The 27,493-nt window shown below is 26.7% G+C and overlaps 2 protein-coding genes across 4 annotated transcripts in view; one reads left to right on the forward strand and one right to left on the reverse strand.

Annotated features, from left to right (window-relative positions):
* The window catches only part of LOC117168719 (synapsin), a 128,679-nt gene that overhangs the window by 64,458 nt on the left and 36,728 nt on the right, over nt 1-27,493 (forward strand). The gene's annotated exons all lie outside the window — the stretch shown is intronic.
* Nucleotides 7-27,493, reverse strand: part of LOC117168717 (metalloproteinase inhibitor 3) — a 57,971-nt gene continuing 30,484 nt past the window's right edge. For all 3 annotated transcript variants that reach the window (XM_033354436.1, XM_033354439.1, XM_033354438.1), the window contains exons 2-5: nt 7,506-7,632; nt 7,297-7,376; nt 6,518-6,745; nt 7-516 (exon numbers count right to left, since the gene is read on the reverse strand). In XM_033354436.1, coding sequence (XP_033210327.1) covers nt 295-516; nt 6,518-6,745; nt 7,297-7,376; nt 7,506-7,632 — 657 coding nt within the window. In that variant the 3' untranslated portion in view covers nt 7-294. The remainder of the gene's footprint in view (nt 517-6,517; nt 6,746-7,296; nt 7,377-7,505; nt 7,633-27,493) is intronic.

A 27,493-nucleotide genomic window follows, 5' to 3' on the forward strand; every position in this document is an offset into this window, starting at 1 on the left:
TTTCTTTTTTGCAAAGTGATCTAGTATATTTTCTTTCGATAATATCAAATTTTCAGAACTGCCTGTGATTTTTTTAAAAAGCGCCCAAGCCACCTTAAGAATGAAGAATGACTTACAGTGAAATATGTGAAATGTGAAATGGGATGGATTCGCTGATTTGCATTAAAGGAGGAATTCAGCGATTCGCATATGGTTAGTAGTGCATGAGTGCTATGGCGAATGTCGATGACTGAAGCGATTGTAAATTGTAAATTGTAAATTGTAAAACGAGGGTTTGCCAGCTTAGCTCGTGAATCACGCTTCCCGTGACCTGTGCTGTTCTCGATGACGCTGGTGCTGTTCAATGCAGTTCTTGTAAGATACGGATGGGACCCAGGAACACCCACCGTGACCCTGCATACAAATGCCATGTTCCTCCTGACAGATCAGAGGTCCTGGCTCGCTTTCCCACAGGCACTGTTTTCCTCCAGCTTTCTCCAAAACTGTCCCCTTCCACTGGAATGGTGTGAAGACAATCTGCGACAAGGAGAGATTAGGACATTATATTATACATTCCCCAAAATATCATTTCAAACGTGACCCTACAATGGTATTCTGTAAAAACTATTTCTTAAATTGAGGGGATGAATCATGATTGATGATATTTTCATCTTCAAAATGTGGTCATCTATGATCCTCTACTGGTGGAAGTAGAATCGTCGAAAAAGATCGATGATAGGGATTTTCTGTCCCTTACAATATAGGGTGGTTCAAAAAACAACTTCTAAAAAGTTACGGTGCACCTTGATTTTTTTTTTGCTTAAATATGAAAAAAGATTATTATGCAGATTTGAAGCGAACCAAAGAATACTACTGCAATCTGGTGCATATGCGCTAAAATTCGATGCAATATTGTATTCTCGTACAAATTCCATTCTATACTTTATAATCCTTTGTAATCTCATGCAATCTCAAAGTAGTTTCATTTAATCTATGCAAAATTTCGAGCGATCATTATTAAATTTTTGCCCACCCCATGTTCTAATTGCAAACCCATGCACTACTTGCAAACCTATGAATCACTTGAAATCCCACAAACTGTTTGCAACCTTTAATTTCCCCCTCCATTAATCAAATTTAATTTAAAGCGCATTATTTTCAAGTTGAGTTTGCATCCAAAGAAATTAGTGTTCAACCACGAGTGGTTCACTTGACCAGATTCCTACCTTACCGACACTTTTTTTCTAACTTATTTTCACACGAAGCGCCACATCGAGTTGAAATTTTGGAATAATAAATAAGAAGCAATAAGAAAGCTGGATCTGGTCCTAAATTTTAATAATGATGAAAAAAGGAAAAAAAAATTATTTGCAAAAAAAAATACTTTTTTCATACTTATTGAAATTTAGGACTAGGCCCACCTTTCTTAGAGCTTCTTATTTATTATCCCAAATTTTCAACACGATGTAGCGCTTCGTGTGAAAATAAGCAGCCCCATGTCAATATTTGTCATGAGAGTTGACGGTGGCCGTGTGGCGGCGCCAGCTATGCAGTTGGCCTAGAATTCAAATATTGCACAGCGAAAGTATTGAAAAAAATGTTTTTGAAATAAAAATAATTTTCTAATAAGTTGTTCTGGGTAAAAGATAATAATCTTTAAGATTTTGTATTACATTCTGAATAAAAAATAATTAGCGAAAATCGTAAAATTCACTGCTCTTAGATGTAAATCCCAATGCATTTCTACTAACAGCGAAAAATCATTATTCATGCGCAATAAAATTAAACATATAATTATTTGTGTAATTTTTAAATATTCGAAAAGAAAATAATCTAAATTTAATAAAAAATTTTATTATATTATATGATGTATATAAGTAATATTTATTTTATTTATTAATGTAAATTCATTTTGGATTTTTAAATATTTTAATAAACAAATGATGTGTTTCCATTAATACAATGTGCTTCCTTATTTATTAATATCATATGTTAATTATAACTAATTTTGAAAAAGGAGTCGAGCTAAACTTTTGAAAATAATATTTCGGGTTTTCTTTATTTGACAATAACAATTTAGAGTTAAATGTTTTCCTTTTTTTCTGTAGGTAAAAGTTGCAATTCTTATTTAATTGTAATGCTGTATCACTTATTGTATTCTTTAAAATATTTTCTGCAAATTTCATTAGTAGTTTTTATTTGTTTTTAATTATTTATAAAAACCTATTGTTTACAAAAATAACGATTTTATAATCCCTAAATAAAATTTTTTTATCTAAAAAAAAATATTAACATTAATTAATTAAATTAAATTTTGTTGATAATGTGTAATTTTAGTTCTCCAAATTTTTATAATTATCAAATTAAAGTTTTTTTAAAAATCTTTTTAATATATCTGAACGTTCTAAATGTCTTTTAAAATTTTTCCAATTTTTCTTAAAATGTTTCGAAGACATCCAAATTGGCCTTCAAGACTCCTAGATTATTTTTCGAAATTTTTTTCGAACTACTTTGAAATCTTTTCAATTTTCATTTTTTTAAAATCACTTCTTCAAAATAAATAAATCATTGAAAATGTTAACAGGAATCTTGAGACAATTTTATTGTTCTCCTAAAACCTTTAAAAATTCTTAAAAGGCTTCTCATTTTTTGTTCTAAATCATCAAAAATGTACATTTCGTTTTAATTTTTTCGGAATCTTCTCAAGATTTCAATTATTTTAGATTCTTTTCAAAACTACTGAAACTTCTACAAATAAAAAAAAATTTAGTCCGAAAAAATTGTTTTAAATCTTTCAGATTTTTTTCGACATATTTTAAAATCTTCAAAACTTAAAATTAACCTTTTAAAATAAAATCTGAATAATTTTGAGTCTTCCAAAAGTATTATTGTCCGTTTGGTATCATAATTTAAAAAAAAAATATATATATATAAAATTTAAAAATAGAAAATTATAAAATTTAAAAAAGGTATCTTCAGTAAATTATTCTGTAAAAGACATAATTTACACATTTAGAATGAAAATAAACATTTATTAATCATTCTTTTCTGTAGATTTGATTAAAATATTTATGATCAATAACTCAATACCTAAATGCACTGATAGACGAGAATAAATTAATATAAAATGGAAAAAATAGCAATTTGTAAATTATTTTGAAAACTTGCTTCCCATGTTGCGATTTCTTATTTAGAATAATATCCTTTAGTTCATGTTCATGTCCTAAATCTTAAGCTAAATTTCATGAAAAAAGTTATGCCGAAAAGCAATTTTTAAAATGAATTCCTTAAAATTAATTAAATTTCTTTAAAATTTATTATTTTAGTTCATTTTTTTAAACTTAAAAATATATTAAGATATCATTTTTTTATTATCTAAAGCAAGAAGACGTTGATTTGGATTATATTAAATAATGCCCAGTATTCACAGTTAATATTTACAATAAAATAATATTTTTTAAAAAAGAAAAACTTTAACAACAAAACGATATGCCTATACACTATATGTAACACCGTTGCCACACCACTGAAGTTTGATAACGTGCCTTAAAGTATCATTTGCCATTATTTAACAATATTTTGATCATTTGGTGCTTTGGAAAATTTAATTTCGCTAGCTTTGTCCTGCTCCCGATTACTTTTTTATCCCGATTTACAATCAAAACAAACGCACTTCATGATTTTTGTTCAAAATTTCAACACTGCGGATATTTGATCTAAAAGCAGTTTTTCAGTTTTTTTTCGCTTGGAAAATGGAAAATTTCTAAAAGATCACTCAAAACATTCAAAAATTATTTAACACTGTCAGCAAATTACTTTTAATGTGTTATTAAATTCAACGTTATTATTTTGTCATGCATTTGGAACGATCATAGGCCAACTGCATAGCTGGCGCCGCCACACGGCCACCGTCAACACATTGTACATTTTCAGTTAGAAAATAAAAAAAGTGCCGGTAAAGTAGGCATTTGGTCACGTGATCCACTCACCACATGGCCTTAACACAAACCAAATAACAAAAAAAAGATTTTTAAACGAAATGCATGAATTTTTAACAAAATAGTTAAATTTTTAACCAGAGAAATGAATCTTCAACAAAAATGAAAAATCTTTAACCAACAAAATTAATTTTCGACCAAAAAGATGAATCTTCAACCAGAGCAATTAACTTTCTACAGAAAAGATCAATTTTCAACATTAAATGGAATAGTTACATTTAAAGTTTAAAAAAAATCAATTTGTAACCATAAAAAACTGGTTTTTAATAAAATTGTTAAATTTTCAACCAGAAAAATTAATTTTGAAACGAAAAGATCATTTTTTCCATCAAGAAGATTAATATTCTACTACAGAAGACGAATTTTCAAAAAATGTATGAATTTCCAATCCAGTTATTGAATTTTCAGCTGAAGAAGATACATTTTTAACCAAACACAGAGTAGTAACATTTTTATGAAAAAATTAATTCTTAAAAAAAGAAAGGGATTTTCAACAACAACAAAATTCCATTTTTAACCTAGGAAATGAAATTTAAAAAAAGACGAGTTTAATAAAAAAAATACATAAATTTTCAACAAAAAAAGATAAATTTTCAACCTAAAAAGAAACAGTCACATTTTCTGATTAAAAAAAAAAACAAAATGATTTTTTATTATGAAAAGACGAACTTTCAGCAAAATAGAGCCAAGAAGATTAATTTGTTTCCACAAAAGACCAAATTTTCAACCAAATTTATGCAGTTAAATTAAAAAAAAAAACAATTATTTTCAACTGAAATAAAAGGTTTTCAAACAAAGCAGTTTTAATGTTAGAAAAGTCATTTTTTTGTTTGAAGATTTTTCATTTTAATTAAAGTTGACAATTTAATTTTAAATGAAAGTTTATACTATTTCAGTTGAAGAGTCAATTTTATTTGAGTTTGAGAGATTTTAGTGGAAAATTCATCTCCTTTGTACAAAATTTCACTAGTTTGTTCAAAATTCTCCCTGCTTTTTTTAAATTAATTGTATATATAACTAGTTTAGTTTTGTGAAAAGTTGGTTCTTATAATTTAAAAATTGAACTGTTTATTTTAAAATGTTTCTTTTTGAGCTGAAAAATTAATCTTCTTGGCTGTAAAATTAAACTATTTTTTTATTTACTTCAACTTTGTTAATATTTTTTGTTGTTGTGAAAAATTACATTTTTTAACTAAAAATTTAAGAATTTGGTCAAAATTTCAAATGTTGAAGAAAATTCATTTCTTTGGCTTTAAATAATATTACGTTATAAAAACTATTTCATTTTTGGCCAAAAATCTATCTTTTTTAGTTTAAAAATTCAAATATCTATTTGGAAATTTATGTAATTTGTAGAAAATGTATCTTTTTTGGTATAAAATTAATCTTTTTGCTGGTTTCGAAATTCATCTTTCTGGTTGAAAATTTATATGTTTGGGTTGAAAAGTTTTTTGGAAACTTATCTGTTTTCATCAACTTTATTAAAATTTGTTCTTGGTTGAAAATTCAACTATTTAGTACAAAGTTGACGTATTTTGTTAAAAATTCGTATTTTTAGTAGAAATTTTTTTTCTCATTTTTTAATATTCATCTGTCTGAAAAATTCAAAAATTTAGTAGAAAATGTAATGTTTGATATAAAATGCAACTTTTTTCTAGAATATTTGTTCTAATTTTCATTAAAACTTAATCTTTTGTTATACAAATTTAACTATTTTATTTTTGTTTCAAAACTGATCCTTTTTAGTTCAAAAAATCCTTTACCTGGTTAGAGATTCATGTAATTTTTTGAAAAATCGTCTTTTCGGGTAAAACAAAAATGTGTCTAACTCGAAAAGACGATTTTCGTTCAAAATTAGTCTTTTTTATAGAAAATCAATCTTCTAGTTTAAAAAATCAATTACTTAGTTCAAAGTTGATGTATTTAGTTGAAAATTCGTCTTTTTGGCTTGAAAATTTAACATTTTGAATGAAAAACCATAAAAGATGAATTCTCAAGAAACAATGTAATAGTTGATATTTGAAAGAACGTAAGATTTTCATTTTTGAGCAAAAACAGTTTAATTGGTCGAAAAAACATATTTTTCTACAAAACATTTGAATCCTCAACCAAAACAAATATATTTTGAAAATTGAACTCTCAGTGAAAATTTTCAACGGTTTAGTAGAAAACAAGGTTGAAAATGAAGTTGTTTTGGTTGAGAATTCAAGTGGTATGTAGAAAATTAATGTTTTTTCGATCAATTAAACTTTTTTTTTATTTAAAATAAAAATCTTATGTTGCTTCAAATATCAACTATTACATTATTTATTGAGAATTCTTATTTTTTGGGTTGAATTTTTGAACTACTTGCTAATTCATGATAAGCAGTAAGATTTGACTAAATAGAACTCAGATTAAAAAGCATAGAGGTGATCGTGGATTGATGAAGAGGTTAAAAAGGATTGATGGGAAAATTTTAATATATATTTCTCGTCAGAAAAGATGATTTACTTCCTGTTGAAAAAGCCGCGGAGCATACCATAAAATGGAATACTCACTTTGCATTTACAGCCTTCTCGATAGAGCTGTCTGAAGCCTTTACGTTGGCGTTTGGTCGTTTTTGCCCAAGGCATCGAGAGGTCACAAATCGATATGAAAGGCTTTCCGGATCTCATACTACCACTTACAACGTAGGTCATGTTTAAATTCAGAGTGACACCACACATCCCATCAGTTGACGGAGTCCACAGTTCGTCTTCTAAGATCATATTGTGTTCTGGATTGCTCTAAACAATTTTAAATTCAACAAATTTTTCAATATATCGATCAATGTCTATCGAATCTTCTAGATTTCTTTAACCACACCAAACTCTCGGTTTAGTAACAGCCCATATTATTGCATAATATTGCGCAATATACTCGACTGAGTACACGCGGGCTGCGGCCCTTCCGAGGTGACAGTCGCAACCATTTCTCGCCTCTTAAGCTAAAAAACTTCGTGGGGCAGCATTTCTAGGAATGTCTAAACCGCAGGGGCGCACACTCCCTCCGCCACTGGGGTAGCGACGGGCTATTTTCTTATAAAAAAAAAACGTTTTTTCTTCATTTTAGCTTAAAATCATGAATTGTTTAGTATTATTTTGAGAGAAATCTACATTTTCTAGTCCATCTCACTCAAACCCACCCAACCTCTTGAGTACCCCCCCCCCCCCCCCCCCCCAGTTGGGGTAGCAACCGCTACTTTTCATACATGGTTTGTGCGTCCCTGCTAATCCGCGGGTTACTAAAACGCGGTTCTGGTGTATTTCGAAACTTTCCTATTGAGAATTTTACTAACCTTGAAGACTCTTTTTACTTTCACCCTGTAGAGATTTTCAAATTCGCCTTCTTCCAAGTCTTTCACTTTAATGACAGCAACTGAAGCATATTAAAACAATATATGATAATAGTATTATTAACATTACATTAAACTATTTATGTAATTTAAAATATAATTCTATCTGAATTCTATAAGCTTAAATTAAAATTTTTAATTTAATTATCTACCAAAATCTGCCTTGCAGAATTTCGTCTGAGGATGTGCAGGTGCACATGAGCAAGCTTCTAATTTGTCCACTGTTAAGGAAAGGAAAGCCACCAGCAGAAAGCTTATGTAAGGCGTTGGCCACCGCATCTGAAAACAGAAACAAAAAAATTCGGTTGAATTTTCAAACAAATTGTTGAATTTTCAACCTAAAAAGATTAATTTCCAACTAAATGATGGATCTTTTAAACAAAAACAAAAAACTTCAAACAAAAACACTGTAGTTGAATTATGAAGAGTTTATTTTTAACTAAGCATGCTGAGTTTTCTCATAAAAATTATCAATTTTTGAACCAAAATAATAAGTTTTGTTCTATCCATAACAGTTTAATTTTCAACCAGGAAAGATGAGTTGGAAACAACAAAATTAAAGTTTCAGTTTTAAAAGTTCTATTTTTACCAAAAAAAAATTAATTTTTAAGGAAAAGGTTAAATTTTCCAGTAAACCATTTGCAACTAAAATTAAAAATCTTTAACCCGAAAAATGAATATTTGAGAAACTTTTCACTAAGTGGTTGAATTAAGAATTTTCTACTAGAAAAGATAAATTTTAATTTTAAAATGTAATAGTTGAATTTTCAATGAAAGAAAAAACGAATTTTTAAAGAAATCGTTTTATTCTCAGCCACAGAGTTAAATCTTCAATCAAGAAAATATTTTATGTAACAAACTTGTTTTAATTTAAAAATTAATTTTCAGCAAAAGAAAAAGTTTTCAACAATATAGTAAAATTTTCAAACAAATAGTAGAAATTTAAACAAAAATAAATGAATTCTGAACTAAAAATACTTTTTAATTTAAAACAGTTTATTTTCAATCAAAAAAATGAGATTTTCTTATAGGATTCTATCAATGCAAATCACATTTAAGCAAAAAATGGTCACATTTTTCAATTAAAAATATAATTTTTTAAACAAAACTAGAATAGCTTCGTTTCCAATTTAGAAAGTTAATACCCCCCCCCCCCCGCCCCCTACAAACCGAATATTTAATAAAATAGGTACATTTCCAACCCAATTTCGATTTTAAAAAAAAGCAATTTCAACAAAATACACAAATTTTCAACTAAGAAAGACAAATTTTTACCAAAAATAAAATACTTAAATTTTCAGTCAAAAAAAATTTCATTTAAAAAATATTCAACCAGAAAACTGAATTTTTAATGAAGTAGTTCAACTTTCAACCAAGTAGTCAAACTATGAATTTTTAAATAAAAACGATAAAATTTTTATTAAAAATGGAAGAAGTAAATTTTTAGTTAAAAAAATTAATTTAAAAACAAAAAAAAACTTTTTATAAAAGATGACATAGTTACATTTTATAATTTAAAAAAAACTAACTTGTTACCCCCAAAAGAAACAATGAATTTTCAACCAAATAGTTCAGTCTTTAATCAAATATTAGAATTTTTAACCAAAAGAAATCATTTCTGAAACGAAAATATAATAGTAAATGTTTCAATTAAAAATCATTATGTTTTAGCTAAATATAGTTGAATTTTTTTGTAGGTTTCTGTTCATTCTGTTCGCATTTAAGCAACAAATTGTTCATTTGCGGCTCAAACAGATAATTTTTCAAACAAACATGGAATAGTTACATTATCTATAAAAAATTAATTTATCACCCCCAAAAAACAAAAAATTGAACGAAATAGTTCAATTTTGTACTAAGAATAAAAAACGTTCACCGAAAATGGAATAATTAAATTTTCAGTTTAATAAGTCCATGTTTAACAAAAAATATTTTTTTTTAAGAAGATATTTACATTTTCAATCGAACTATTTTTAAAGGAAGTTAAAATCTGCAACCAGAATACTGAATTTTCAACCGAATAAATCAACTTTTAAACACGCAATTAAATTATAAACTTTCAACTAAAAATGGAATAGTAAAATTTTGAGTTAAAAAGGTTAGTATTCAAACAATAAAATTCAACAATATAGTTAAATTTTCATGTAAAATTAATTAATTTTTAAGCAAAAGAGACGAATTTTTAATCATATAGTTGAATTTTCAAACCAAAAAGACCAATTTGTTACTAAAAGAAAACAATTTTGAGTCCAAAAGAATTAATTTTCCTATGCATAACTGTTAAATTTTGTACAACAAAATTTAATTTTCAAACAGATAGTATAATTTAATAACCACATGAGGTAAATCTTTAACAATAAACTAAATTTGTTAACAACGTATTTCATACAAGTAGTTAGATTTTAAATTAAAAAATATGATCTCTCAACGTAAAACATAATTGTTGATATTTCAAGCAAACAAGATTTTAATTTTTAATTCCACCAAAAACAACGAAAAAAAAGTTGAATCAGCAAATAAAAGTCTAAAACAGACTACATTGTTGTCAAACATTTGCATTTTTAACCGAAAAGATGAAATTTCTACCCAAAAATGATTTTTAAGAGAAAAAAAAGAATTTTCAACAAACTAGATAAATTGATTAAACAAAATTTTTTAAACTAAGTAGTTGTATTTTTAACCTATCTGAAAAATTTTAAAGTCAAAAAGATGAATTTTTCAAAAGACAGTTGAATTTTCAAAAAAAAAAGGTTAAATTTGTCACAAATAAGTTTATTTTTAACCAAGAAAGATAACTTTTCTATCGTAAAATATGCATTTTTAATCCAAAAGGACGAATTTTTATACAAAAACAATAATCTATAAGTAACATATTGAATTCAATGTGAAAAGCTTTAAATTTCGAAGATTTCAAGTTGAACTTTAAAACAACAAATATTTTCGACAAAAAATAAACCAAAATAGATGAATTTACAGCCAAATAGTTGATCTTATGAATAAAAATGTCTATTTCTGTTCTAAAGCACTAAGATAATCTTAAATGGGTGAAACTTAGAAATCTTGATGATTTTAAGTCTTTGAATTTTCATGATTCATTCCATTTTTTCAAATACTAATTTCCAGTGCAAAAGCCCTAACGTAAAAGATGTACACTATTTTTAATAATATACTATAGAGAAATTTAAAGTTTTGACTTAACGACGGAAGAGTACTTCAAAATAATTTTTCTCAAATCACATATGGTTTTCTATGATTTTTCTTATTAAAAAGGGCAACTTGTCGGTTTCATTTTCAAAATTTCAAATTAAAGATATGCAAACAATTTTTGGTAAAAAAAAAAACAATCAGGTTTTCCACAACAATGATTGCGAGATTTTCGAGATATTTCGTTAAACCACTTTTTTTAGATAGATAACTGATTTTAATTATAAGTATACTAATGATAAATTAAAATGATAGATAATTAAATATTCTGCCATGCTAAGGAGCAATAACAGAAACGATTATCAATGCTTGACCAGGTATAACAAAAATGTTGAATACAGCCAATTGACTAATTTCGTGATATTTTTGCCTTTAAGAATATTCAATTGAATGTGTAAAGTTTATTTAAAATAGAAAATCTTTCTTTATATTTAGAAATTATTGCTGTCAAATACTGTGGAATTTTTTTCTATTTACTCTATGGCGATTCCCCCTACAGACAATTGCAAAATCTGTTTATTTTCCCTTATCTCCAACTGTAATTCACTTTCACTATTTTGCCAGGGTTATTAAATTCCTTATAAGTTAATACAGTCCTGTAATTTCTCATACTGGTGTTTACAGTACGTTTCTGGCTTAGCTACTGGTTAGATTGCAGAGTTTGAGTTTCCCTAGAAAGCGGAATTTTCTACTAGCGAATTGTGCTTATGCTTACCTATAAAAGTACATAGACTAAATCACAGCCTAGCTTGTCTGATTTGTTCTCAGAAATTTCTCCTCATTGTGTATTTTACCTTCTCTCTAGTTTGAAAAATTGAAGACCAAAAAATAAACAATGAATTTCAAAGAAACGGAATACTCAGACATTATTTAAATGCAAATTTTCAGATTTAAGGTTCACTCTGTCCTCGACTTTGTCATTTCTCAAGTCTGTTGAAAATTTATTTACATTTAAACACGGTCATGCATATTTCAAGAGTGATCCCATTTCACGAAAATACAGAGCAGAATATAGAAACATCCTAAAACGTTACAATGTCGAAAATTACATCCAAAATGTTCAGTTGAGTCATTAAAGAAAATTGAAAATTTCGGTCTAGAAATTCAGAATTCAAAATTAGGGTAAAATTTCAAATCAGTAAATCGGACATTATAATCTGAAGCCAAAATCTACCTCGAAGAAAGAGTATCTGCTCGGTTCTGTATTTGGGCGAACCTAACGAGTAAACGAAAAAGAAATTATATCAAAATCCGTTAAAAATTGAACTGCCGAGCGTTTTTTGTCCAAAATTTGGATTGCATATTTAAAAATGTACATCTTATAGAATATTGTATAAAAAATAGAGACTTCACAAAAATTTGTTTCTTTATACTCCAAATGGTTACCTATTCCTATATTTTAAATCAAACTGGGAAAAAAATAAAAATTCTTTATTTGCAACGACCCTGTTCCATCATGTCAGGATGATTAATCTATTCTTCGGAATGTAAATGAAAATGCAATACAAGAGGCGAAATCGAATAAAAAATCGCAATGGAATATAAAAAAGGCTATCAAATTCAAACACCGTTCCAATTTGGTTCATGCAAAGTGACTTTAATTTGCATAACTGACTCAAAACGTGCCATTCATTCTCACTTCGTTCTAGTCGCAATGACACCATTAAAGACTTTTGAGTGACAATTTATAAAACAATTACAAGCTGTTCAATCTTCATAAAATTCGTGACGAATTTCAGGCAATAAAATCAAACAGGAATTGATTAATGTTTATTATTGTACCGGAAATTGTATATTGCATCAGAAACATAAAGAGTGTATCAGTCTAAATTTAAGAAGTAATTCATTACGTCATACGGTCACATAAAAATAAAAACAGAACCATAGTTACAGTTATTTAGTAATATAAAAAAATAGGAGAAATAATAATTTCATAAAATGACATAAATTGTACCTGCGTGGAACAAAGTGAATTAATCAAAACATTTTTTTTAAGACTGAAAGATCATTTAAAACAATTACAACATTGAGAAATCATGTTAAAATGGAAATTCCAATCAATTATAAGTTATGATAAAAACATGAACATTGTATGAAAAAAAGAAATTACACCTGAAGATTACATGGAGACAGTATTTTATGATTTACAAGAATGTAGTAATAATACTTTATTGAAATTCCCAACTTCACAATTTCTTTTGTGTTCAGCAATTGTAGTTTCAAATCTCCTGCCAGTTTCACCTTTGTAAACTTTATTTAAACATTTGCATTTTATCAAATAAATAACACCAAAGTTTCACTGATATCACTGTCTTTTTTCTTTAATAAATAATTATCTAAAGTATTCGTGTTTTTAAAATAAACATTGATATTGAATTCTAGAACATGTTCAGATGTTGGACAGGATTGTATCAATTGTAGATTGTGATAAGTAATTGAAATTGTTGATTGCTGGTCAAAATATCAATGACCAGTTATTCTAAAAATAAAATAATAAAAGCTATTGAACCAGTAACCAACATTGTTTATTCATTATCACCATCTACAATCAATATAAAATTTTTTACTGAACATCTTAAACGTTCAGATAGACCAGGAATGTACTATAAAACAACTTTTAAATTAAATTTATCATAAGTATCAATCTATTTGTTTTTCTCAAAATTGCTATTCTTCGACTCAATGATAAGCCGTTGATAAAGGGGTTTTTTTATTGGTAACTAATGTTCTAATATTATTAGATTGAAAACTGAAATAATGATTAAATTCCAAGAATGTTGTAACAAACCTGTACTGAAATTCCAAACTTCAAAATATCTTTTATGTTCAGCCATTTCAATTTCAAATCTCCTGTCAGTTTCACTTGTGTAAACTTTATTGAGACATTTGCATTTTACACAATAAATAACATCAGAAAATTTTTCAATGCTATAAGTGTGTTTCTTTTTCAATAAATAATTATCTTAAGTATGTGTGTTTTAAAAATAAACATTGATATTGAATTCAAGGAAATGATCAGTACTGATCAGTAATCAATATCGTTTATTACTTATCACCATCTGCAATTGACATTAAATCTTGTGATGAACATCTTCAACGTTCAGAGACCTAGAATGTACTATAGAGTAACTTTTAAATTAAATTTATTTTAGGTTTCAATCCATTTATTTTTCTGACTAGTGCTATCATGAAGCTCATTAATAGATTCAGTAAAACTGTCACTTGTTCAATTTCCATACATTGTCGGTCAAAGATTGGTCGGATTTGGATGTCCCTCTTTTTTAGGGTAGTAATTTCTGCTGGTTAACTGAGTGACATAATGGCGCTTGCGATTAGTTTGATGTGATTCTTGTCTCTAGATAAATATAGAATAGAGAAAATTAATGTCGTCATGTCGAGAGTTAATGTTTTACGAGAACAGATATCAAGATCTTGCTAGATATCTTTACAGCTTACAAACAAACAGGCACGCGACACTCCTGACAACCTACGTACACTGGATTATCAACACCTACTCACAACTTTATTGTTGTTATTTCCTTGTTGAATAATTAATCATGCTAAGGAATTTTATTGCCGGAATGCCAAACATTTGTTCCAGTTCCAGAATTTTATTGCGAAATCCTTTTTATGTTCAAGAACCGCTTCCTTGCGCTCTATTTTTTACATAATCGATTTTTCAAAATTTAAAGTCCTCAAACTCCTCGATTAAAACCATTTCAAAAATGTTTATTAAACCCACAACATTGTTAAAAGAGAATATGTTTAGTTTTTTATAACAAATATATTTAAAGAATGCTTCTATCTAATTGAAATTTGAAATTTGAAGTCTCTAAAATTGAAACATTGTTTATTCAAAACATGAAGGTAAAAAATTCCTGAAAATATTCTAATTTGCAAATTGAATCCTTCAAAAGACAATTTAAAAATTCCTAAATTATGATCCTAGTATATGAGTAAGGGCGTTTCTAGTTATAGATTCCTGTTAGTGACATGTTAGCATAAACCTTAAATCAAAAGAATAAATTTTTAACATTGTAGTTTAACTTTTAACCAAAGAGATAAACTTTCAACTGAAAATATGAATGTTCAACCAAAGAAAAATTATTTCTGAACAGAGAGATTCAACCAAATCTTTTAAACAAAATAGTTGAATGCTCAAACAGTGAAGAATAATTTCCAAATAAAAAGTTAAATTTTTATTTAAAAAAATAAAATTTCTACTAAAACAGATGACTTTTTAATACAAAAAGACAAACTTTTATTAAATAGTTGATTTTCCTGTTAAAAAATATTTGAGTTGACTTTGCATGATCAAAATATGAATTTTTAAACAAGAAATAAGTTTCAACAGAAATAATTGAATTTTTAATCCAAAAAGACGAATTTTTAACCAAAATGGATGATTTTTTTAACAAAATTGTTGAATTCTCTAACAAATAGTAGCATTTTTATCAAAAAAAGATGAAATTTCTCTTAAACCATGTGAATTTTTATTAATAAAAAAATTTCCAATAAATAGTTCAATTTTCATCCAAAAATATTTCCAGATGACTTTTCAAGATTAAACATATGGATTTTGTAACAAAAAAGAAGTTTGTACGAAAAAAAAACGAATTTTCAATGAAAGATACATATTTTTTTAACCAAAAAGGATGGATTTCTAACAAAATAGTTTAATTCTTGACCAAATAGTTGCATTTTTATCCCAAAAAGATGAAGTTTGTACTAAACCAGATTAATTTTTAAGAAAAAACAATATATTTTTTTTACGTTGAACTTTCATCCAAAACAAATTTCAGTTTATTTTTTAACGCTGAAATACAAATTTTAAACAAAAAGTAATACCTTTTTACCAAAATTATTTAATCTTAAACCAAAAAGATTCATTTTTATCCAAGAAAGATGAAATTAAAACCAACGAATTTTTAATTAAAAAAAAATAGTTGAATTTTCATCTAGAAAATATTTTAGTTTTCTTTTCAACGCCAAAATATTAAATTTAAAGAAAAATTACATTTGTCTAAAATAGTTAAATTTTCAACAAAACAGCAGAATGCTTAACCAAAAAGTATGATTTTTCAACAAAATTGTTGAATTTTCAACCAAATACTTTCATTTTTATCCAAGAAAGACGCAATTTTTGCTAAAGCAAGTGAATCTTTAAAATGCAAAAAACAAATGTGAAAAAAGAGTTGAATTTTTATTAAAAAAAGATTTCAATTGACTTTTCAACACAAAAATACTAATTTAAAAAAAAAATTCTAAGAAACAGCTGAATTTTTAACAAAAAAGTTGCATTTCAACCCCAAAAAGAGATTCAATATTTCTACTAAAAAGATAAACTTTTAAGCCAAATAAGACAAATTTGTAGAAAATATAGTTCTCATCCAAAAAATATTTCAATTGACTAATCAGCAACAAAATATGAATTTTAAACAGAATGTTTATGTTCTACGAAAACAGATACATTTTCAACCCTAAAAGACGAATTTTTAACAAACGGGTTGAATTTTAAACCAAACAGGATATCTTTTTAAGCAAATCGTTAAATTTTTTACCAAATATAATGAAATTCGTCATTAAAAAGATAATCTTCAGGAGAACGTTTTTGCGAATTTTCAAAAATTATGTGCATCAGTGAAGAACCCCCTCCTTCCATAGAAAATGGTTAAAAATGTTTCGACCCCCTCCCCTGAGCTATTACGTAATATAAGTACGCTCCCTAACCACTTTCGAGGTTATACTTTAGCTTGCCCTTGTATTTTATAATGCTTCATATAGTTATGAGGAAAACAAGGATGATTTATTGCTTCCTTACGGATAAAAAATTCCTTTCGTTATTTATTTCATGCGCAAAAGATACAAGGACAGATCAAAACATAACCTTGATAATGTTTAGAAGTTTCAGAAGCTTAGTACGGAAATGAACCACTTGAGCTGTGGAATGGTCTCGATGCCGGTAACATGTCGGTAGCAGAAATCTATAATTGGAAACCCCCATATTAACCTATTGATCCTGATAACTTGAATAATTTGACATTGAAAAATTGAGAACTGTTTATCTTCAATTTTGGAACAGATGTTGTTTAATTAATTTTCGTTTGATCCACGTTAAGTAGAAACAAATAAAAAACAGTTTAAAATGACGGAAGATTCGAAAATCACAACCCTGTATTTATTGCATCAGTAAAAATTAATCGGAATCCCACATAAAGTATAGGAAATTTTTTTTTCTTAGTGCGGAAAACCAGCAATGAATGGAAGATTGGTTATCAAAAGTCTGCGCTCTAATAAACCCTCCTCTTTACGCGTAAAGGAATTTTATAGTTTGCTTCTCTCCCTGTATATCTGAATACGGAAGCAAGTTATTTATTTTTTATTCTTCTCTCTTGACTTTAAAAGAGAAAATCTGATGTTTGAAGAAGCGATACGAGGATGGGTATAATGATACAAATACGCCCACGCCTTGGTAGTAAAATGTCGATTCTCAGATCACACGTAGCTGATACGCTCTTCATTCTTCACGCATCATCATCCAGCACAGATTAATTGCATGATGTCATAACTTCGCCTTCGGTATTCACTCTTTTTTTTTACTTTTATTTCTTTATCATCATCCACTTTCCATTTCTCTATTTATGTTGCACTTTGCTTTCATCCTGATTCTTTTTTTTTAATAATACGAGATGCGTAAATATTTCGACGTACTATGACGCACCTGATGGCAATGCTCCTTAACGCGAATCCTGTATTCAGTTTAGGGAGAATGATTCATCAGGAATTTCAGATTCACTTGTTGTTTCGGCTTGATTGCCAAAGAGGTGAAGAAAAGACTATTTTAAGAATTGAGACATCAAGACAATACGGGCCACTGAATTTTTATTTTAAAAATCCTAGGCAATTGTTTGGAAATTTTAGTCAATTTATTAAAAATAAATTTCAACTAAATACAGAATTCATAGCTTAAAATGATCACAAATTAGGGGAAATATGGTACACTATAAAAATATCAAACTAATATCAAAATAATATTTTCTGCCAAAAAAGATGAATGTTCAGCAGAAGAGTTTAGTTTTCAAGCTAAAATGTTCAATGTTTTCGAAATACGACAGAAATTTTGAAACGAAATAGTCGAATTTTCAACTGACAAAGATGAATTTTTAAACGAACAAGATTGAAGTTTCACCACAAATCTATTTTCGACCAAATAGTTTAACTTGCAAGCTAGAAAGTAGAATTTTTAGAAAACAATAGAATTTTCATTCTGAAAAGTTCAATTTAAAAAAAGGTAATTTTCAATCAAAAAAAGATTACTTTCATACCAAAAAGATTAATTTTTAATAAAAAGAAATGTATTCTCAACAAAAAATATAATACTTTATATTTTACTCAAAAACGAATTATCAACAAAATAATTCAATTCACCAACAAAGTGATGAATCTTCAACCGAAAAAATGAATTTTTAACAAACTAGTTCCACTTCCAGCCAAGTAGTAGAATTTTTAACCAAAAAGTAATCATTCTCAACAAAATATTTCCATTTACACTAACAAATATTTTTTTTACCGAAAGAGATTAATTTTATACAAAAGAGTTTAGTTTCTTAGCTAAAAAAGCCAAATGCTTTATAAACCCATAAAATTTTAAATCCAAAAAGTTGAATTTAAAAAACAGGTAATTTTCAACTAAAAAAGTCATTTCTACCAAAATAGATGAATTTTTAGCAAAAGTTTTCAGTTTCCAAATTAAAAAATCGATTTTGTTAGAAAACCATTGACTTGGAAAAATAGTAGAGTTCTCAATAAAAATTTTCAAAAAGAAGTAATATTTGAAAAAATTTCAAGCCAAAAAAACGATTTTTTTAAAACTATAGTCGAATTTTCACCAAAAAACTTCATTTTTAACCCAGAACTGACTTATCTACCCAGAAATGGCTTTTCTGCCAAAAAAGATTAATTTTCTATCAAAAACAAAAACAAATTATTTTAAAAATTCTCAAGCCAAAAAGACGATTTTTTAAAAAGTTTAATACACAAGAACGAATTTTCTATCTAAAAAGACAAATCTTCAGCAAAACAGAATTTTCTTACGAAAAATAAAAGTTTTTAACAAAATACTTGAATATCGAACAACATAATTTAAATTTTTCACAAAATAGTTGAATTTCTGGCCAAATACTTGATTTTACAACCTATAATACAGATCAGATTTCGACTAAATATTCAAATTTTTAAACATAAAGATTAAAGTTCAACAAATTCCAGTTAAATTTTAAACCAATTAGTTGAATATTCAAGAACAAAAGACGATTTTTTTAAAAAGATAGCTGAATTTTCAAAAAAAAGTTCATTTTTGAGTAAAAAAGGTGTCTTTTCTATAAAAAAAAGGTGAAATTTCAATCCAAACCTTCTAAGAAAATAGTTCAATTCTTAAAAAAATAATAAAATTTTCAACTAAATAGTAGAATTTTTAAATAAAGGAGATATTAATTCTTAATCAAAAATATAATAAATAAAATGTTAAACCGTATCGTATTCGACTCTGTTAACAATATTCGTATTCAAGCGAACAAAATACCAATAAAAACAGGAAAAAAAAAATATTCTTCAAAAAAAAGGGTGGAAAAAGAGGATTTCTTTTAAAAAATAAATAAAATTAGGGGAATACGGGGGAAATTCTGTTAATACTGGGACATTTTGAAAGAAGGAGGGAACAAAAAAGTAATTATGAAAAGACCAAATTAATTTGCTTCCATCTGGAAATTATTATCTTACTAAATATTATTTAAAGGTATTGCATCACGATTCATTATACCTTGGATAGAATTTAATGAGTACCCAACAAAGAAGCATTACTAGCCTAAAATATAACCCAATGTGCATGTCATGAATTCTTGTGGTGCGATAAAGCAATTTGACTTCTAAAGAGAAAGTAGAAAGTGCTCCAGCTTACCGAAGGACTTTAAAATTAAAACATAATATTCAAAATTATCATCCATAAGTTAGTAAACAACATTTTTTTTTAATTTGGTGAAAATTGACATATTTAGTCGATAGATGAACTACTCTGTAAACATTTATTTCTTTGGTCGACAACTTAACATTTTGGTTGAAAATTATTTTTTCTTTTAAAAATTTAACTATCTGGTTGAGTATTTAATCATTTTTTACAGAAAGTTAATCATCTTGGTTAAAAATTGAACTATTTTTTTTAAATGCAACGGTTTTTTAAAGATTTTTTGCATTCATTTGAGACTGAAATTTTGTTGAAATCTCGTAACAGATTTTTCGTTGAAAATTCATCTTTTTATTTGAAAATTTTGAAAACGTATTGTTTGTTCAAATTTTTTTTGTTCCAAATTCCTTTTTCTCCTAATTTAACTACTTTGTTGAAAATTCCTTTTTCTTTGGGTTAGAAAATAATTTTTTATGATAAAAATTTAACTACAGAATTTTTTGATCAAAATTGATCTTTTTTTAGTTCAAAAGTTGATTTATTTTTTATTAAAAAATTATCTGTCTGAAAGAAAATAAATATTTTTGGTAGAAAATTTAACTATTCGGTTGAATTTTTGGTTTTTTGGGTTTTTGGTAAACAGTTAATCCTCGTGGTTCAAAATTCGTCTTCTTTATTGAAAAAATCTGATCTAAATTTTTAATTCAAATCTTTTTTGGTTGAAATAGGTATTAAGTTTTTCGTTGAAAATTAATTTTTTTTTATTTAATATTTTCAAGTGAAAATTTTGGAAATTTATATTTGTTCAAAATTCGAATCCTTAGTTAAAAACTCTTGTTTCTGTTGAATGTTAGTTTTTTAAACTGAAAATTTAACAATTTGACGAACAATTCAACTTTTTTGTAGAAAAATCGTCTTGTTCACTGAAAGATTCAACAGTTTTGTAAAAAATTCACCTGTTTGGTAAAAATGGTTTGTTGTTGTAAATGTTCCAAAATTCGTCTTTTTTTATTGAAAACGACTGTTCTCAATTTTTAATTTATATAATTTTTGGTTGAAATAGGTATTACATTTTTTGTTAAAAACTGATCTTTTTGGTTGAAAATTTTGAAAATTTATTATGTTTGTTAAAAATTAACTTGTTTAGTTGAAAATCCTTTTTTTATTGCTAAAAATTAATTTTTTAAACTGAACATTTAATTATTTGGTAGAAAATTCAACCGTTTCGTAGAAACTTTTTTTGTTGTTGAAAATTAATTTTTTGTAATCAAAATTTAACTAATGAATTTTTGGTTAAAAATTGATCTTATTAGTTCAAAAATTCCACTATCTGGTTGAAAATTTACATAATTTGTTAAAGATTCTTCTTTTTTGGCAGGAAAATTATTACTTTTGGTAGAAAATACATCTTCTTGGTTTTATAATTAAATTCTGTTTTTTAATGTTAAAAATTGGGTTTTGGTTAAATTTAATTGTTTTGGATTAAAAATAAAAATCGTTTTAAATTGAAATATTGTCTGTTTAAAAATCTGTTTAAAAATTTATCTTTTTTGTTGAAAATTCAACTTTTTTGTAAAAAAATTCGTTCTTTTTATTAAAAATAATTTTATTGAATAAAAATTTAACTACGGCATTTTCAGTTAAGAATTGCTCTTTTGTAGTTTAAAAATGTAACTACTTGAATAGAAATTTATGCAATGCATTGTCTTTTTAGGTAGAAAATTCATTTTTTGGTTGGTACTTTAACAATTTATTTAAAAATTTTAAGTGTTTTGTAAAAACATGACTTGAATGTACTTTTTGACTTGAAAACTTAACATTTTGGATGAATTTTTTTTCTGTATTGACTGAAAAATCTTTCTTGGTTGAAAATTCACGGCTCGTTGAAAATTTATTTTTTACTTTAAAATTCTTCTCTTTTAATAAAGATTTCTTTTTTTTTTTTTTGCTTTAAAATGCAATTGTTTGGTTGAAAATAAATCTGTGTTGCTTGAGTTTATGACAACTTTTCTTGAAATTTTTTAAAATAATTTATTTTCAAAGCTCTCAGTAACACAATTTCTAATTTTAGAAATGCTGTAATTTGCTTATGTAAGCCTGACGAAATGGCAAAAAATGATGTCTAAATATGGATTTTAAATAATTATAATTAACCTGACTATTAAAATATAGTTTATCTGACTCGTTAGACTCTTATGACGCATTTTGACCAAATTGACGCGTTATAACTTAACAAACTAATTATATATTAACTACCAAATTAAAAATGAATCATCTTTTCTTTCATCATTGAACTACGATTTTCCATATAAATGACTAAACTATCCGTAAATTTCCTTTGAACCTTTTGCATTGAAAATAACAAAATTGTATGAAATAAGTCTTTAACTGGAAAACATGGAATTTCTGGATTTAATGAGCAGAAAATATTATTTTTATGTTTATGAGAAAGAAAAGGGTCGTCATTTACCAAGAATCGCTCGCAAATTGCAACCTATCTAGAAATTTAAAAAATAAAACGCGTTTCTGCTAGAACTTAATATCAGTCCACTCAGCACGTAGATAGGGTTTAACAACTCCCATACGATGCAGTATTTGCACGCTTCATAATGATCATGATATATATTTCCTTTAATTATATAAGAAATAAATAACTATATTTTTTATTAAAAAGAAGAATTTGTGAAAATTATACTCCATGTCTTTGAGACCGTTCAAAAACTACGTTAAGCTTATTTCTTTTTTAAACCTTTACACGGGTGAAACCTATTTTTCATCATAGTCACAGATAATAATTATTATTGTCTTGCTAAACTGGTCCGTTTAAGCCCCGTAGCACTGCGGTTAAAACCCTACTGTATAGGGAAACTGCAGAAAACCGCCTCCAAAATGTTAGTTTTTTAACAAAAAAAATTACTTTTTAACAAAATAGTGAAATTTTTAATAAGGCATTTCAATTTTCAACGAAATAGTTGAAGTTTTGAGCCCACAAAGATAAATTTTCAACTAGAGGGTCAAATTTTTCATTCAAAAAGATGAATTTTTAACACAACAGTTGGATTTTCCAAATAATATGACTTTTTAACAAAATCGTTACGTTTTCAACTTAAAAAGATCATTTTTCAATTACATAGTTGAATTTTTAACCATGTACTTAAATTTTGCAAAACAACAAAAATAACCAAAAGATCTTCAATAAAAAAAAAACATTTTTTTTAATTTTCAGCCAAAAACTGTTCTACAAAAAAGTATAAATTTTCAATTCAGAGAGAGGAATTCTCTGTACAAAAAGAAGAATTTCCAACAAAGCAGTGGAATTTTCGAAAAAAGATTACTTTGTAACAAAATCGTTGAAGTTCCATCTTACAAAGATGCACTTTCGACCAAATAATTAAACATTTAAGCATAAGAGAGGATCATTTGACAAAATGATCGAATTTTCAATTTAAAAAAATAATGAAATTCATCCAGAAAATTTTTTTCAACCAAATAGTTTGATTTTCGACCCAAAAAGTCAAACTTTTTAGATGATTATCGAATTTCTTTTAGAAAAGTTGAATGTTCATCCAACAAAATTTATTTTTGGATAAGGAAATATTACTTTTTTGATCAAAGATGAGTTTTCAATCCTATAAAAAATGTAACTTCAAGAAAAATAGTAAACTTTTAACCAAACTGTGGAATTTTATGATATATAATAAATGATATGATATAATGAATGATATATAATAAATTCAAAATTTTCGTCCAGAAAAGTTGAATTTAAAATAAAAAGTAAATTTTCAACCAAGAAATATTTCTCCCAAAAAGATGAATTCACAATGGAAAATATAATAGTTGATATTTCAACAACAAATATTCTTATTCTAATAAATGCTCACCAAAAAAATCTTCAACAAATTGGTCGAATTCTTCAGCAAGAAAGTTAAGAGTTCAATTAAAATCAAAAGCATCTTGAACTAATGAAATAAATTTTTAAGCCATGAAGTCGAATTAAAAAAAATAGTTCAATCTTTGACCAAAAAATGGCTTTTTAACAAAACAATTGAATCTTCAACAAAATAGTTGAATTTGCAATCAACAAGATTAGTCTTTACTCAAAAAGAGTTTGTTTACAACCACACGTGGAATGATTTAATTTCAAGTTTAAACAAATTAATTTTCAAAATAAAAAATAAATCACTTTCAACAAAAATAGTCAAATATTAAATCAATAAAACTAATTTTGAACAACGTAATTTAATTTAGAACCGAGTCGATCAATTTTCAATGAAAATAGATGAATTTTCAATCAAAAGCGATCATTTTTCAGGCAAAATTCGAAAGAATGTGAAGTCTGTATTAGGATGCTTTAATTGAAATATAAAATGACTCATTTTTATTTTTTCAAACATTTAAAAAAAATTGTATTTACATTTATATTTACCATGTATGATGTAACATTTTGCGCCCCCCCCCCCTCACGTCCCAAACCGATCACATCATCCCCACCTCTCTCCTAAGAGAATTTGACGTAGTTCTTCAATGGCCCCTATCGGAATATTACTAAAAGAGGGTTTTGAGAAAAATAAAAATAAGGTGGCTTTTATTTTGAGAATGAGAATTCTTACTCTAGAAGCCGCGAATGATTCAAAAGCCACCCGTCTTTAAATGTTGAGTCTGGCGGGAAATTATCCGAAATGATTGCGAAATCGCGGTTACGAGTTTGTGACTCCGTGACATCACACGTGATTACATTCCATTTATCCAGATCATTTCTAAGTTAAAATTAAGTTCAAAATATTCTTCTAGAAAAGGAAAAATTGAAATATGAGTGAAATAATAAATAATATTATTTTTACTTATTACTTTATTATATATAAAAATAAAAATTTAATTTCTTTCTCGAGAAATAAGTTTTTTATATCTAGAGAAATGAAAATTTGACAGATTTCCTAAATTCTATCAAATTTTTAAATTCCTCCAATTCTCTGAAATCCCTGAAGTCCTGGAATATTATGAATTTCCTGATTTTTTTCATGTTCTGAATTGCTGAAATTCTTTCAATTCTATCCTGAATTCCATGAATATTCGAAATACTATCAATTCCTTGGCTTCCCTGAAATCTTTGAATATTTTGTATTCTGAAAATCTTTAAATACTATGAATCGACTGAATTCCTTGAATATTCTACAATCCTGAAATTCATTCAATTCTCTGAATTCTCTGAATTCTGTAAATTCTTCAATTTCTTTAAATTCATGAATTTCTTGAATTCCCTTAAGGCTTTGAAATTCTCTGAATTACTTCAACTTCCTAAATCCTCTGAAATCTCTGAAATTATCTTAATTCCTAAAATTCTCTAAATTTCTTGGAATCAGTAAATGGTTTAAAATATCTGAAATTGCTTAAAATCCGTAAATTACTAGAATATTCAGAATTCTCTGAATTTCTTCAATATTCTTTATTCTCTGAATTCCTTAAATATTTTGAATTCTCTGCAAGCCTTGACTTCGCTGAAATCCTTCATTTCCTTAATTATCCTGAGTTCCTTGAATATTCGGAATTCTCTGAATTACTGGATTTTTTTTAATTCCCTGAATCCCCTAAATTCTCTGAGCTCTTTCAATTCCATTGAATTCATGAATTTATTAAATCCCTTTATTGTCTGATAGCCCTGAAATTCTTTAAATTTTCTGAATTCCTGGAATTATTCTGTATTCCGTGAATTCTCTTAATTCCCTAAATGCTCTGAAATCCCTAAAATCCTCTGAATTCCCTAAAATCCTTGAATTATGAAAATATTCTGAATTCTCTTCATTTCTTAAATATTTTGTATTCTCTGAAATCCCGAAGGTTTCTGAATTCCTTCAATTATCTAAAATCTTCGAATTCTTAGAATCACCTAAATTCCTTGAGTTCTCAGAATTCTCTGAAATCTCTTAACTCTTTCAATTCCTTCAATTTCATAAATTTATTGAATTCCTGTAATGTCTGATAACACTAAAATGTTCTGAATTTCTTGAATTCTTTGAATATTCTGGATTGTGTGATTTCTCAAATTCCTTAAATTCCCTATAAATTCTCTGAAATCCCTGAAATACTCTAAATTTTCTAAAACCCTTGAATTTATCTAGTACTTTAAATTCCCTGAATACCTTGATATTTGGAATATTTTGCATTTCTTGAATTTCTTGAATTTCTTGATTTTCTTGAATTTCTAGAATATTCTCAATTACTTAAACTCCTTAAATATTCTGAATTCCTTGAATTTACTAAATTTCATGAAATGTTGGAATTGCTTAAATTCCATAAATATTATGAATACCTGGAATTTTTTTAAATGAAAAAATCTCTGAAATCCTTGAATATCATGAATTCCTGAAATTGCTTAAATATTCTTAATTCCTTGCGTTCTTTGAATTCCTTGAATCCCCTGAATTCATTGAGTTCCATTAAGTCGCAATATTTTTGGAATGCAGGAAATTCTTGAAATTCTATTTATCTGAATTCTTTGGAATTCCTGAAGTATTCTAAATTCTTTGGAATTCCTGAAATATTCTGAATTCTTTGAAATCCCTGAATTCCCTCAATTCTTCGAAATTCTTTGTATTATTCTGAAGTTTTTGAAATTCAGAAAATTCTGTGAAACAAAGTAATCCAGATGAAATATTGGTATCTATGAAAAATTAGTTTTCTGTCAAAAATACAACCGTGCTTTTTAAATTCTTTTTTAAGTGATTAAACTCTTCAATTTGAAATTAGAATCATAGCCATTTTATTTTATATTTCTATATTATCAATAAGAAATTAAATGTTTCCCGTGCACTGGCACTATAGCACGCGTATATAACGTTCGCGTATAATTGCTATTAAAAAAATATTTCAATTTATTTTAATTTTTTTAAATAAGTGATAAGAATTTGCTACTGCGCATCCTGATATATAAAAAAAAATGTTATTCACTCTGTACGTGTATAAATAAGTAGATAAACTGGGCTACGATCGCGTGATTGCTGAATTAATTCCAACACCCATGAACCGGTCGAGGTTTCGATCTTTCGATATTGCTATTAACCGCCTCTGAGGTGCAACCCCTTGAATTTTAAACACCTGTTTTTTTTTTAATTTTTTAATTTTATTTTTTTTTACCGAACCGGCATCACCTGCGTAGAGTGCGATCCCGCCGAGAAGTCGTTTCAATGAATCACCTATATTGGCCTTTTCTAATCAATTCAGTCGACGACTTTGAAATCGAATGCAATATTTACATTTACGTCAATCCGCCAAAAAAATTCGATACAAAAATATATAAGAACTTACATTGTTAAAAAAAATGTATTAATAAATTAATAAAAATTCCTATCTGGATATATTTAATCATGGAAAGATAACCTATTTATTAAGAAATAATATCTAGATAGAGATATTTAAATATAATTTAAAGATCTTTAAAGCTTTAGTTCAATATCTGAATACTTAAACTTAATATCTAGATAATAAAGTTCTATATCTGGATATTTTTATGATATGTAGATATTACACATTCATATCTAGATATTTGTCCTATAGTTAAATCTCCAGACATTAAGTATCTAGAGAAGTTGAACAATATAAAAATTAATTTTTGTATGTCCAGGTATTCAATATTAAGATAATTAGGATAACGACAAAATTATATTTCGATATTAAAAGATAATCCAAATATTGAAGATTAATATTTAGATATTACGATTTAGATATTAAAGTATAATGTCCATATCGTTATCTCATACTTAAACGTCCAGAATAGTAGGATAATAGAAATTAAGTTTTGGATATAAAAACACCTTCCAGATATTAAAAGGTAATATCTAAGACATTAAGTTTAGATCTTAATATACGGATATTAAATACCAAAATTAGTAAGATATTTAAAAAAATGAGAAAAAGTGGGATGATAATCTATATTTAAGATCAATATTCAGATATTAAGCCTAGAATTCTACGATCTAGATA

Source organism: Belonocnema kinseyi, chromosome 3, assembly GCF_010883055.1.
Source record: "Belonocnema kinseyi isolate 2016_QV_RU_SX_M_011 chromosome 3, B_treatae_v1, whole genome shotgun sequence".
Lineage (NCBI taxonomy): Eukaryota > Metazoa > Arthropoda > Insecta > Hymenoptera > Cynipidae > Belonocnema > Belonocnema kinseyi.